Source organism: Prionailurus viverrinus, chromosome C1, assembly GCF_022837055.1.
Source record: "Prionailurus viverrinus isolate Anna chromosome C1, UM_Priviv_1.0, whole genome shotgun sequence".
Taxonomy (NCBI): domain Eukaryota; kingdom Metazoa; phylum Chordata; class Mammalia; order Carnivora; family Felidae; genus Prionailurus; species Prionailurus viverrinus.
The window spans coordinates 90,739,587-90,752,030 of NC_062568.1; the positions used below are offsets into that span (position 1 = coordinate 90,739,587).

Here is a 12,444-nt window from a genome sequence, read left to right on the forward strand (position 1 = left end):
ACTTATCAGATATATTCAAAATATTCCATCTTTGAACAGCAGAATACACATTCTTTTAAAAAATGGTTCTTTTTTTTTTTTAAGTTTATTTATTTTGAGAGAGAGGAAGAGAGAGAAAATCCCAAGCAGCTCCACACTGTCAGTGTAGAGCCTGATGCAGGGCTCGAACTTATAAACAATGAGATCATGACCTCCACCAAAATAAAGAGTCAGACACTTAACTGACTGAGCCACCCAGGTGACCCAGAATACACATTCTTTTCAAGTGCAAGTGGAACATTCTCTAGAATAGATCACATATTAGGTCACAAAACAGGACTCAACAAATACAAAAAGACTGAAGTCATACCATGCATCTTTTCTAAGTACAATGCTATGAAACTAGAAGTCAACCCCAAGAAGAAATCTGGAAAAAACATAAATACATGGAGGTAAAACATCATGGTAATAAACAATGGATGGATCAGCTAGGAAATCAAAGAAGAAATTAAGAAATACATGAAACCAAAGAAAATGAAAACATCAAAAGCTTTGGGATGCAGCAAAAGCTGTCCTAAGGTGGAAGTATAGAGTAACACAGGCCTACCTCAAGAAGCAAGAAAAATCTCAAACAACCTAATCTTACACCTAGAGGGGCTAGAAAAAGAACAAAAAATGAATCCTAAAGCCAGCAGAAGGAAAGAAATAATAAAGATTAGAGCAGAAATAAATGAAATAGAAACCTAAAAAAGCTATAGAACAGGTCAATGAAACCAGGAGCTGGTTCTTTGAAAAAAAAAAATCAATAAAATCAATAAACTTCTAACCAGACTTATCAAAAAAAAAAAAAAAAAAAAAAAAAGAGTGAGTGAGAGAAAAAGAGAAAGGACCAAATAAATAAAATCACAAATAAGAGGAGAAATAACAACCAACACCACAGAAATACAAACAATTATAATTCATAATATTATGAAAAACTATATGCTAACAAACTGGACAACCTAGAAGAAATGGATAAATTCTTAAAAACATATAACTTACCAAAAGTTAAATAGGAAGAAATAGAAAACCTGAACAGACTGATAACCAGCAAAGAAATGGAATCAGTAATCAAAAGACTCTCAAAGAACAAAAGCCCATGGCTAGATGGCTTCAAAGGTGAATTCTACCAAACATTTAAAGAATTAATGCCTATTCTTCTCAAACTATTCCAAAAAAATAGAAAAGGAAGAAAAACTTCCAAATTCATCTTATAAGACCAGCATTACCCTGATACCAAAACCAGATAAGGACTCTGCTAAAAAAGAGAACTATAAGTCAATATTCCTGATGAACATGGATGCAAAAATTCTCAATAAAATATATAGCAAACCGAATCAAATAATACATTAAAAAATTTATGCACCCCAATCAAGTGGGATTTATTCCTGGTTGCAAGGGTGGTTCAATATTCACAAATCAATCAATGTGATTCATCACATGAATAAGAGGAAGGAAAAGAACTATATGATCATTTCAATAGATGCAGAAAAAGCATTCGACAAAGTACAACATCCATTTATGATAAAAACCCTCACTCAACAAAGTAGATTTAGAGGGAACACACCTCAACATAGTAAAAGCCATATATGAAAAACCCACACAAGCATCATCCTCAGGATGAAAAACAGAGCTTTTCCTCTTTTGTCAGGAACAGGACAGGAATGTTCACTCTCACCACTTTCATTCAACATAGTACTGGAAGCCCTAGCCTCAGCAATTAAACAACACAAAGAAATAAAAGGAATCCAAATTGGCAAGAAAGAAATAAAACTTTCTCTATTTGCAGATGACATGATACTCTATATAGAGAATCCAAAAGACTCTGCCAAAAAACCACATTAATTCAGTAAAGTCACAGGATACAAAATCAATGTACAGAAATCTGTTGCATTTCTATACACCTATAATGAAGCAGCAGGAAGAGAAATTAAAGAATCAATCTCCTTTACAATTACACCAAAAACAATAAGATACCTAGGAATAAACCTAACCAAAGAGGTGAAAGACCTGTATTCTGAAAACTATAAAGAAAATGATGAAAGAAATTGAAGATGACACAAAGAAATGGGAAGACATTCCATGCTCATGGATTGGAAGAACAAATATTGTTAAAATGTCTATACTACCCAAAGCAATCTACACATTTAATGCAATTTCTATCAAAATACCAACAACATTTTTCACAGAACTAGTATGAACTATCCTAAAATTTGTATGGAACCACAAAAGACCTTAAATAGCCAAATCAACCTTGAAAAAGGAAAAGCTGGAGGCATCATAATACCAGACTTCAAGTTATATTACAAAGCTAGAGTGATCACAACAATTTTATGCCAGTACCACAAAAATAGACACATAGATCAATTGAACAGGATAGAAAAACGAGAAATGAACCCACAACCATATGGTCTATTAAAAAGCAGGAAAGAGGGGCGCGTGGGTGGCACAGTCGGTTAAGCGTCTGACTTCAGCCAGGTCACGATCTTGCGGTCCATGAGTTCGAGCCCCACGTCGGGCTCTGGGCTGATGGCTCAGAGCCTGGAGCCTCTTTCCGATTCTCTGTCGCCTTCTCTCTCTGCCCCTCCCCCGTTCATGCTCTGTCTCTCTCTGTCCCAAAAAAAAATAAATAAAAACGTTGAAAAAAAAATTTAAAAAGCAGGAAAGAATATCGAGTGGGAAAAAGATAGTCTCTTCAACAAATGGTGTTGGGAAAACTGGACAGCAACATGCAAAAGAATGAAACTGGACCACTTTCTTAAAATCAAACACAAAAATAAGTTAAAAATGGATGAAAGACGTAAATGTGAGACCTGAAACCACAAAAATCCTAGAAGAGAGCACAAGCAGTAACTTCTTTGACATTGACTATAACAACATGTTTCTAGATATATCTCTTGAGGCAAGGGAAACAGAAGCAAATATAAACTATTGGTACTACATCAAAATGAAAAGCTGCACAGTTTAGTAAACAATTGACAAAACTCAAAGGCAACCTATGGAATGGGAGAAGATATTTGCAAATGATATATCTGAATTATACATAATTATCTGTATCTCTGTTATCTAAAATATTTAATGAACTTATAAAACTCAACACCACTCAATTGGGTTATGAATAACCCAATTAAAAAATAGGCAGAAGATATGAATAGACATTTTTCCAAAGAAGACATTAAGATGGCTAAACAGACACATGAAAATATGCTCAACATCACTCATCATCAGGGAAATACAAATCAAAACCATAATGAGACATCACCTCACACCTGTCAGAGATTATGTAATTTAAGTCCTCCATTTAGCACAGTGTTTTAGGAATAGTAGGGACTCAATAAGTAGTGTTGGTATATATATGTGTGTGTATATATATATATATATATATATATATATATATATATATTTATTATTCTATTTATTCTTCTCTATTTCTATTTATTTGCTCTTAGGGTATTATGTAAAATTTTGTTTTATCAAAGTAATTCCTATACATAAATAATCAAATATCATTGAAGTATCTTTCTCATTAAAAGCAGTCTTGTGCCTACTTTCCTAACTCTTACCTCCAAAGCAGCCACATTTACTATGTAACTTGCATCTTCTGATAATCACCTTCATTGTTCTCTAATTAGCTTATTCTATTCTCTATTTATTAGCTTTAGAGAGTATTTACTGACTTCTCATTATGAACTTTGAGAATTGCTTTGTTATCCCAACTTCTCCCCTCCATTTTCCCAGTAGAATTAGAATTTTCACTTAAACTAGTACATCGTATTTATACTATTACAACCATAAATATTGTTCACTGCTGAGTCAAGTAACTTACAATGATTATCGGCCCTCATATAGGTGTTTGTTTTCTTGGAGTAAATTATTTCCTTTTCTTTCATTTGCTTAATTTTCTATGTACATACAGCTTGTTTGTTCTTTTTTTTTTAACATTTATTTATTTTTGAGACAGAGAGAGACAGAGCATGAACAAGGGGAGGAGCAGAGAGAGGGGGAGACACAGAATCCGAAACAGGCTCCAGGCTCTGAGCTGTCAGCACAGAGCCCGACGCGGGGCTTGAACTCACAGACCGTGAGATCATGACCTGAGCCGAAGTCGGACGACTAACCGACCAAGCCACCCAGGTGCCCCTGGCTTGTTTGTTCTTAATACATCAACAGATCTGTTGAATGCCTGGTAATCATTGTTTCAAACTCAAAAGCCCATGAAATAATCTATCAGTTCCATTTTTTCTGTCGTGGAGACCTCCCTTCACAGGATTCTGTCCTTGTGCTCTAATGTGGACAGGTTGCTCTCTTGTCTAAATGTCATGCTAGGACTTTCCTTAGCATTTTAGTTTGGGGCTTGTTTTTTGAGAGAGTTTGCTTATGTGAATATAACTAGAATGAGGAAGCATTAATATTTTGGATTCAAATTATTAATCTATACTGCTTCTATGTCCTGGATTCACCAGCCAGTGAGGTCACATAAAATGAGGTCACGTTTGCTTTTGATGCCCAAGTTATAATGGCTCAAGCCTTCACAGTTTGAATGCAAGATCTGCACACCACTAACTGCAAAGTTCCCGCTGAGTTTTTCTGGGGATCCCTAATAGGACTATGCTCATGTGTGCTCACTAGCTAGTCCATCTGCTGGTCACCACATTGCATTTGCCATGTTCTTCCTCTTTTGCTGTGACTCCCCGGCAATATGTTTTGCCCTGAATATTGTTTGAAGGTGCTGATAGTATCCCTCATAAAACGGATGTTATATTTGCCAGGGGCATTTTCTCCTGATGTTACTATTTCCAAGAATGCCAGGGGTACTAGGTTTGATGGGAGGTCATCAATGACTCTTTCCCCAAGTCCATGCACTTCCCTACACCCCCTCCTCCACTGCTGTACTGTGGAACTCACAGTCTCTTTCAGTTTTTCCTTTTTGTAATTTCCTCTCTCCAAACCAATAATCATCAGCATTCACAACCCATTCAGTACCCATTTTGTCAGGAACAACATAAAAGCTAGAAGGTTCAGAAGCACAGCTCAACTATGTAATTTATTACCAAACCAGAATGTTTAACATTTATATTCTAGTGAGTTTCTTAAGCCAGAGAAACAGCTTTAAAGTAAGATAGGTCCCCATTCTGGAGATAGAGAACTTCTTGCAACTTTGAAATGATGGACCTCTTTTTCTGCTAGGAAAGATTTTAAAAACCTTAGAGTCTACTTTCAGTCCAAGTACCATATTGAAAATCTTTAAATATGCCCATATTTTAAAAAAATTTTTAATGTTTATTTTGAGAGAGAGAGAGACAGACACAGAGCGTGAGCAGGGGAAGGGCAGAGAAAGAGGGAGACACAGAATCTGAAGCAAGCTCCAGGCTCCAAGCTGTCAGCACTGAGCCTGATGTGGAGCTCGAACCCATGAACTATGAAATCATGATCTGGGCTGAAGTCGGATGCTTAACTGACTGAGCCACCCAGGTGCCCCAAAATATGTCCATATATTTTTTTTCAACGTTTATTTATTTTTGGGACAGAGAGAGACAGAGCATGAACAGGTGAGGGGCAGAGAGACAGAGGGAGACACAGAATCAGAAACAGGCTCCAGGCTCTGAGCCATCAGCCCAGAGCCCGACGCGGGGCTCGAACTCACGGACTGCAAGATCGTGACCTGGCTGAAGTCAGACGCTTAACCGACTGCGCCACCCAGGCGCCCCATTATGTCCATATTTTTAAAGAAATCCTCAAAAATTTTTTCCTTAGGAGAATTTGGAAACTGTCTATAGATATTTAGAAAAAATATTGAATTGAAATAGTAAATATTTCAGACTTCACTAGTTCAAACTGGACTTTGTCTTAAAAATGATGTAATTTGCTGAATTAGCATTTTCAAAAAATACTTAAAAGTGGAAATGTCACCAACAGAGAGATCTGCAGATGACAACAAAGGAAAGACTTTTTCTTGTGAAGTTTAAAGTAATACTATGTTGGTCTTTGGGGCCAAATGAGAGAATTGTTTTCAAAATGAAGGCCATATTATTCCAGAAAGAAATTTAAGATAGTACAGAGACCCTTTATCACCTTCCCCTGCCTCCCTGTGAAGTGTCGTTTCCTCCTTCTTTAATGTTCCAATTTTCATTTAGTGGAAGAAGACACTACAATTTACCAAATCAGTAAGAGGCAGAGCCTGGATTTTAACCCAGGTCAATTTGACTTCAAAACTGGTAGCTATTTCCTGCCTACCATATTGTGACATGTCATTTTGGATGGGTACAAAGATGTCCCTAAGGTGCAGGAGTTGTTCTAAGAGAACTACCCAGCTGTGTGGATTATGTGGGATTTCTCTGGCATATATAATGGTTCCCTGGTGATCCACACTCTATGTTGAAGGAGACTCTGGAGAAGATCTTCTGTGCAAGTAAATTTAATTCTAAATCTCACTGTCCCTCCCCTTTCTCCTAATGCCTTTTCTTCCATCCCTTTTTTAGAGAGAGGCCAAGTAACTGGTTGCTGATCCTACACTCTGCTCCCATAAGCCATCCACATGGCAGACCTGACTTACCTTTCCTATGACATCTGTTAACAGTTTAAGTGCCAGAGGATCATGAACCAAGGAGTCTGTGTAAAAGGAACCAAGGTATTTCTTTGGGTTGGTCGGATTGTCCTGGGCACACAGATCTGGGCGCATGTTGAATCCATGGGAAATTCTTCCTACTGTGAAAGGGAAGGCACCACCTGCAAGTAAACCCATTAGTGAGAGGTTAGTGTCATTGGAAAAGATATTTTTCAACCCTCATATTGTATGAAAAGAGGAGTTACTGTAGTCTATTATTTACAAAGAATGTACTGGAACCTAAATGCTGGGAGATGACCCAAAACAAATGATATGAACTCATCTATGAATTCATGTTCAAGGAATTTATTCTAAAGAAAGAAGACAAGTGTGTGAAGTTATGTGGTCAAGGTTTTCAAATGTAGCATGCTTAAAATAGCAGAATACAGAGGCAACCTATCAGCTGGGAAATATCCAAATAATGATGTCCTATCCATAAATGTACTGCCACGCATGCAACCATCAAAAGTGGTGGTTATGGGGGTATGTGTGTGTGTGCCCAAGAGTCACAAACTCCATTTCTTGTAAGGATCAAGCAGGAAATGTAAATTACTGAAATAGGCCTATTTGTAAATAATGGTGAATGGTAGGGACTCTTGCAAACTGGAGAGCTTATAGTCTGACTAGAGGAATTTAAACAAAATAAAACAAAAGCTATGGCAACCAAACTAACCTTGACTGCAAAAATGGAATTTGGCTCCCAAACCATCATATACTTTATGACTAGAATGATGGCTGCAAGCCTGTTATGGGCTGAGTTATGTCCCTCCAAATTAATATGTTGAAGCCCTAACCCCCAATATAACTCTATTTGGACACAGGGCTTTTAAGGAGGTAATTAAGGTTAAATGAAGTCATAAGGTGGGACTTTAATCTGATAGGATTGGTGTTCTTATAAGAAGAGACTCCAGAGATCTTTGTCTCTCTGTGCATGCACAGATTAAATTAAAGGCCATGTGAGGACACAGTGAGTAAGTGGCCTCGTGTAATCCCAGCAGACAGGTCTCACCAGAAACCAACCCCACTGGCACTTTGATCTTGGACTTCTGTCCTCCAGGACTATGAGAAAATAAGGTTCTGTTGTTTAAGCCACCGAGTCTGTGGTATTTTGTTATGGTAGATCAAGCTGAGTAATGCAGATACGGTCTTACCTCCATGTGCAAAACACACTTTCAGTTTAGGAAATTTCTCAAACACTCCTCCCATGATCATGGAGCAAATGGCTGTGGTGGTCTCTGCTGGCATTCCTGAAAGAGGAAGCAGTCACAGGGCACAGAGCTGGTCATCTCCAGCAAGAAGCTCAGTGATGCTAGTGGTTGGGGAACGTCAGCTTGCTGTGATTGTGACAAACATGAGGTTGCTGCCTCAGCATGGCTTGGTTGTAGACAACCTTTACTTTGGCAAGCAGACCATCTGAAGTTTCCTATGTGCCACTTGCAGGTGGAGTCATTTAATGGCCAACACAGTCAAGGAGCCAGAGGACCTAGCTTTTGTCCTGATTCCTCCAGCTTCACTTTAGGATGTTGTAGGGCAAGCAGAGTACAATGAGTCTGGGTTGAACCCTAATTCTTCCAATATTCTGCTTCCTGGCCTTTGACAAATTATTTAACACCCCCAGGCCTGTGCTTCTTCACCTGTAAAATGGGGACACTGTTGCCCATCTTGCAAGACTATTATGGAACCTTGCAAATGATGATGTTGACAAAGTTCCTGGCCACTGGCCAGAGCTTCACATTAGAGGTGTTCAACAAATATTAGTTGCTTCTGTGCTTCAGTTTCTTCATCTGTACAATGGGCTTGTTCTTGCCACTAGTCCTCAATAAATATCAACTAAAATTATAATTCCTGCCAAATCTTTGCTGCATCTTAGAGATGAGGTTGAAAATAACTGGATTAAAATGAATTATTTCAAGTGCTTTGTGCTCCTAGAAGTAACTGTTCCATGCTGACCCCTTTACCTCCACAGAGTTATTCTGGGTTACATTTCCAGGCTACTTCTTTTCAGACTATGACTAAAAAATCTCTGGGGGAATCCATATGCAAGCCTGTACCTTCTGGGGAAGACTGACTCTCTGGCTGCCAAGTGGGGATTTACTAGATGCTCATCCTGCTCCAAATCTCTCATTGCTCTATGGACAGAGATACCTCTGGCTCCCTGACATTTTGGGAATTCTGGAAGCACAATGATTCATATCCACCTGGGAGAAGTTTGTGGGCAGAACTTCCTGAAGGCAGGGAGATGGAGATGGACAGCATCACTTCTTTTTGGTCCTGTGATTCTGCTCTCCGTCAATTACTTGGACCATGATCGCATACTCCATTCTCCATACAGGAGCCAAAGTGGAATATTTTCAGTGTCTGTTGCATCATGGCCCTCCCCTGCTGGGAATTCTCTAATCTGCTAATGACCACTTTTCCATTCACAATAGAATTCTGAAATTAGCCTGTTTGTTTGTTTATGGTCTGTATATTTGCTTGTCACCTGTTTCTTCTAACCAGAACATAGGCTTCAGAAAGGCAGAGGTTTTTTGTCCATGTCAATATCCAAAGTGCTAGGTACAGGGCCCAGCATGCTGGAGAGGATCAACATATATTTGTTGCATAAATGAATAATGAAATGACTCTTTATGCATATGTTCTCCTCTATTTTTCATGTGGGAGGCTGTAATGTAAATAAGTTTGTGGGACTTGTCAAAGTGTTATGTGAGTTAGGATGAGATTTTCTTTGGAGCTGGACAGCATTGGTCGCCCTTAGGTTATCTCTTCTTGCTAATTGTTGCTCAAGAATTTGGTGGGGGATGGGTAGGAAGCTGCCTTACTAAATACATTGGTCTAAAAAAGAAATCACAGAGGCATAAAATGTCACAGCAGAAAGATAATCCAGACCAGCTCTCCCATTTTAACATGAGAAATGAGCCTAAGAAGGTAAAGTGATTTGCCACATGTTATAGAAATAGAGACTGGCTGGAACTGAAATTCAGTTTTCTTAATTTCAATATATGGCTCCATTTAATTCTTCATTGTGGTTCCTTTATAATTACTTGTACTAATTGGGCTGAGGGGAGAATGGATAATGGCTTCCCTAAAGAAAATCCTGGGCTGTTCATCTGGGAACCCCACTATTCATTTATAGATGAGCTGCAGTTTTTACTTGTGGCCACAGTTACACCTGTCTCCATTTCTTGTTATCAGGGGTAATAAGGAGAAATTGGATAGGCCAAACAGAGGTCTCTCCTCTTTTCCTCTCCCTTACTCTCATGTGGAACTGTGAATGAATAGTGCAGGAACAAAGAGCAGAAGACAGAAGCAGATAATAGGAAAATTAAAAGCCTGGGTTATCTACAATATAGGGCCTCAGATCCTTCGATGTTGGAAAGTCTACTTGTAACTCCAGTGTTCTCATTTGCAAGACCTGATGCTATTATTGGCTCCTTAAAAAAATCTATTAGATAGGCATGGTTAGTTATTTTGGGGACCTTTTTGGGAGTCTGTTTAATGAGGTAGCTTTGGAGTCAGACAGATTTGTGTAAATTCCATTTTCACTTATTAATGGCATGACTTGGACAACTTATTTAACCACTACAAGACTCAGTTTCTCTACATATAAAATGGTTATTATGATGTCAACATCAAAGAGTTTTGTGTGGATATGACTAAAATTAAATAAGATAATATATACCGCATTTATCTAAAAGCTCAGGAACTCACAATCCTGTTCATTATTCATACTTTCTCTTTTTGACATAGTAGTGTTCCAGAGATAATTGGAAAAAAAATCAAAGGCTTGGTCCTCTTTTCCAGACTCTGAGCTGACACAAACCTACAAGCCAAGGGAGCCAGTATTTGGCCATTCGTCCGTCCATCTGCATGTCCCAGGGGTGGACAAATAGGGAACAGTTCAACTTTTCAGCCACCTTTAAACAAGCAGTGAGAGAGAGAGAAAGTGAGAGTTACTTGGATGAGCCAGCAAATATAGTGGACTATTTTAGGAAAATTATTTTTCTCTGGGTCTATATTGATCTCAGTAAATAGGCTAAAATACTTAAAAAATTTTTAAATATTCATTTAGTTTTGAGAGAGCGAGAGAGAGACAGAGCACGAGCAGGGAAGAGGCAGAGAGACAGGAGGCACAGAATCTGAAGCAGGCTCCAGGCTCTGAGCTGTCAGCACAGAGCCCAACACAGTGCTCAAAACCACGAATTGTGAGATCAGGACCTGAGCTGAAGTCAGAAGCTCAACTGATGGAGCCATCCAGGTGCCCCAATAAGTTAAAATATTTTTGAAGTTGTTTCTTGATCTATGTAAAAGAGTCATTGAGGAATTCTGCTCCTGCTTAGAAAATAAAAATGTCAGGGGCGCCTGGGTGGCGCAGTCGGTTAAGCGTCCGACTTCAGCCAGGTCACGATCTCGCAGTCTGTGAGTTCGAGCCCCGCGTCAGGCTCTGGGCTGATGGCTCAGAGCCTGGAGCCTGTTTCCGATTCTGTGTCTCCCTCTCTCTCTGCCCCTCCCCCGTTCATGCTCTGTCTCTCTCTGTCCCAAAAATAAATAAACGTTGAAAAAAAAAATTAAAAAGAAAATAAAAATGTCACTTAGAATTAATAAGGGGGTTGGTGGATTTACCATTGAGGTTGATGAATTTAATATGTTGTTTGGCAAAAAAAGTCACAGGAAGTATCCATCATTCAACTGTTTTGGCTGAGAGCAAAATGCTTAAGGACTGATCCCACACATCAGATGCAGGTGAAATTCTCCCTGCTCGTTCCGACTTGATCCATTCTTTGAAAAGGATTGTTCAGATTGTATCCATACAGTCAGGGCTAGCGTGTTCCCTTATTTCCCCCCACTTAGAAACCTGAGGATGTAGAAAGTGAAGAGGTGATGCATTGGTGGCCAGGGGCTCATGACTGGCCTGGAGCAGGGTGGCCTGACCCAAGCTGTCAGCCATTCAGAGCATGACACCAGATGGAAATTTCCGGGGATCTCTGGGTACTCATGAAGCCTTAGGAGCCTAGCTGAGTCCCTGAACAGTCTGTTGAGAATGAGATGACTTTAGAACATCAAGAGCTGTCAGTACCTCAGCTGGGTAGGTACTGAGATGAATGTCATGGGCAAACCTTCCAGGGCCTTCTGGGAAATGGAAATCCTATCTGGATGGAATGACTTTCGTGCAACAAAATGTTTAGTTTAAAAAAGTTCCGTCAATAGGCATTGAGTATGAGTGCTTAACAAGGTTCAAAATAGATTTTCCTTAGCGCATCTTTCCCAAATAATATTGAGGTGCTGGAGTGATTCATCCTACCTTTACATATAAGTATGTGGGCTAAACGGGCTGATGCAATGCAAGTTCTGGGCTTAAGCATTTTTAAAATGAAGAAGCAGGGTGCCTGGATGGCTCGGTTGTTAAGTGTCTGACTCTTGATTTCCGCTCAGGTCATGATCTCGCAGTCATGAGATCGAGCCCTGTATTGGGTTCTGTGCTGAGAGCGCAGAGCCTGCTTGGGATTCTCTCTTTTCTCTCTCTCTCTCTGTCCCTCCTCTGCTCATGCATGTGTTTTCTCTCCTTCACAATAAATAAATAAACATGAAACAAATAAAAAAAATAAAATGGAAAAGCAATTCTTGGACAGTAAGGGATTCTGGAAGTGGTAGGTAAAGAGTAGGTTGGAGAGAAAGGGCTTCTAATTCATCAGGTTCTTGGGGCAGAAGGAAGAGAAGCTAATTAGTTTCTAATAATTAGTCTGGGTCTTCTTTTTCGGATGGATTGACTTGACAAAGTTACAAAATCATGGTATCTCAGTGAGATTTGACTCCTCATTAGGATG

The 12,444-nt window shown here is 39.1% G+C and overlaps 1 protein-coding gene and 1 long non-coding RNA gene across 5 annotated transcripts in view; one reads left to right on the plus strand and one right to left on the minus strand.

Annotated features, from left to right (window-relative positions):
- Window positions 1-12,444, plus strand: part of LOC125173750 (uncharacterized) — a 63,633-nt gene that overhangs the window by 26,434 nt on the left and 24,755 nt on the right. For 2 of the 3 annotated variants that reach the window (XR_007155140.1, XR_007155142.1), the window contains exon 3: window positions 6,498-6,646. The exons of the other annotated variant lie outside the window; for it this stretch is intronic. This is a non-coding gene — a long non-coding RNA (uncharacterized LOC125173750). The remainder of the gene's footprint in view (window positions 1-6,497; window positions 6,647-12,444) is intronic. 3 annotated transcript variants of the gene reach the window in all.
- Window positions 1-12,444, minus strand: part of ACMSD (aminocarboxymuconate semialdehyde decarboxylase) — a 54,122-nt gene that overhangs the window by 17,109 nt on the left and 24,569 nt on the right. For both annotated transcript variants that reach the window (XM_047873278.1, XM_047873279.1), the window contains 3 exons: window positions 10,443-10,536; window positions 7,774-7,869; window positions 6,572-6,744 (listed from right to left, as the gene is read on the minus strand). In XM_047873278.1, the coding sequence (XP_047729234.1) occupies window positions 6,572-6,744; window positions 7,774-7,869; window positions 10,443-10,536 (363 nt within the window). The remainder of the gene's footprint in view (window positions 1-6,571; window positions 6,745-7,773; window positions 7,870-10,442; window positions 10,537-12,444) is intronic.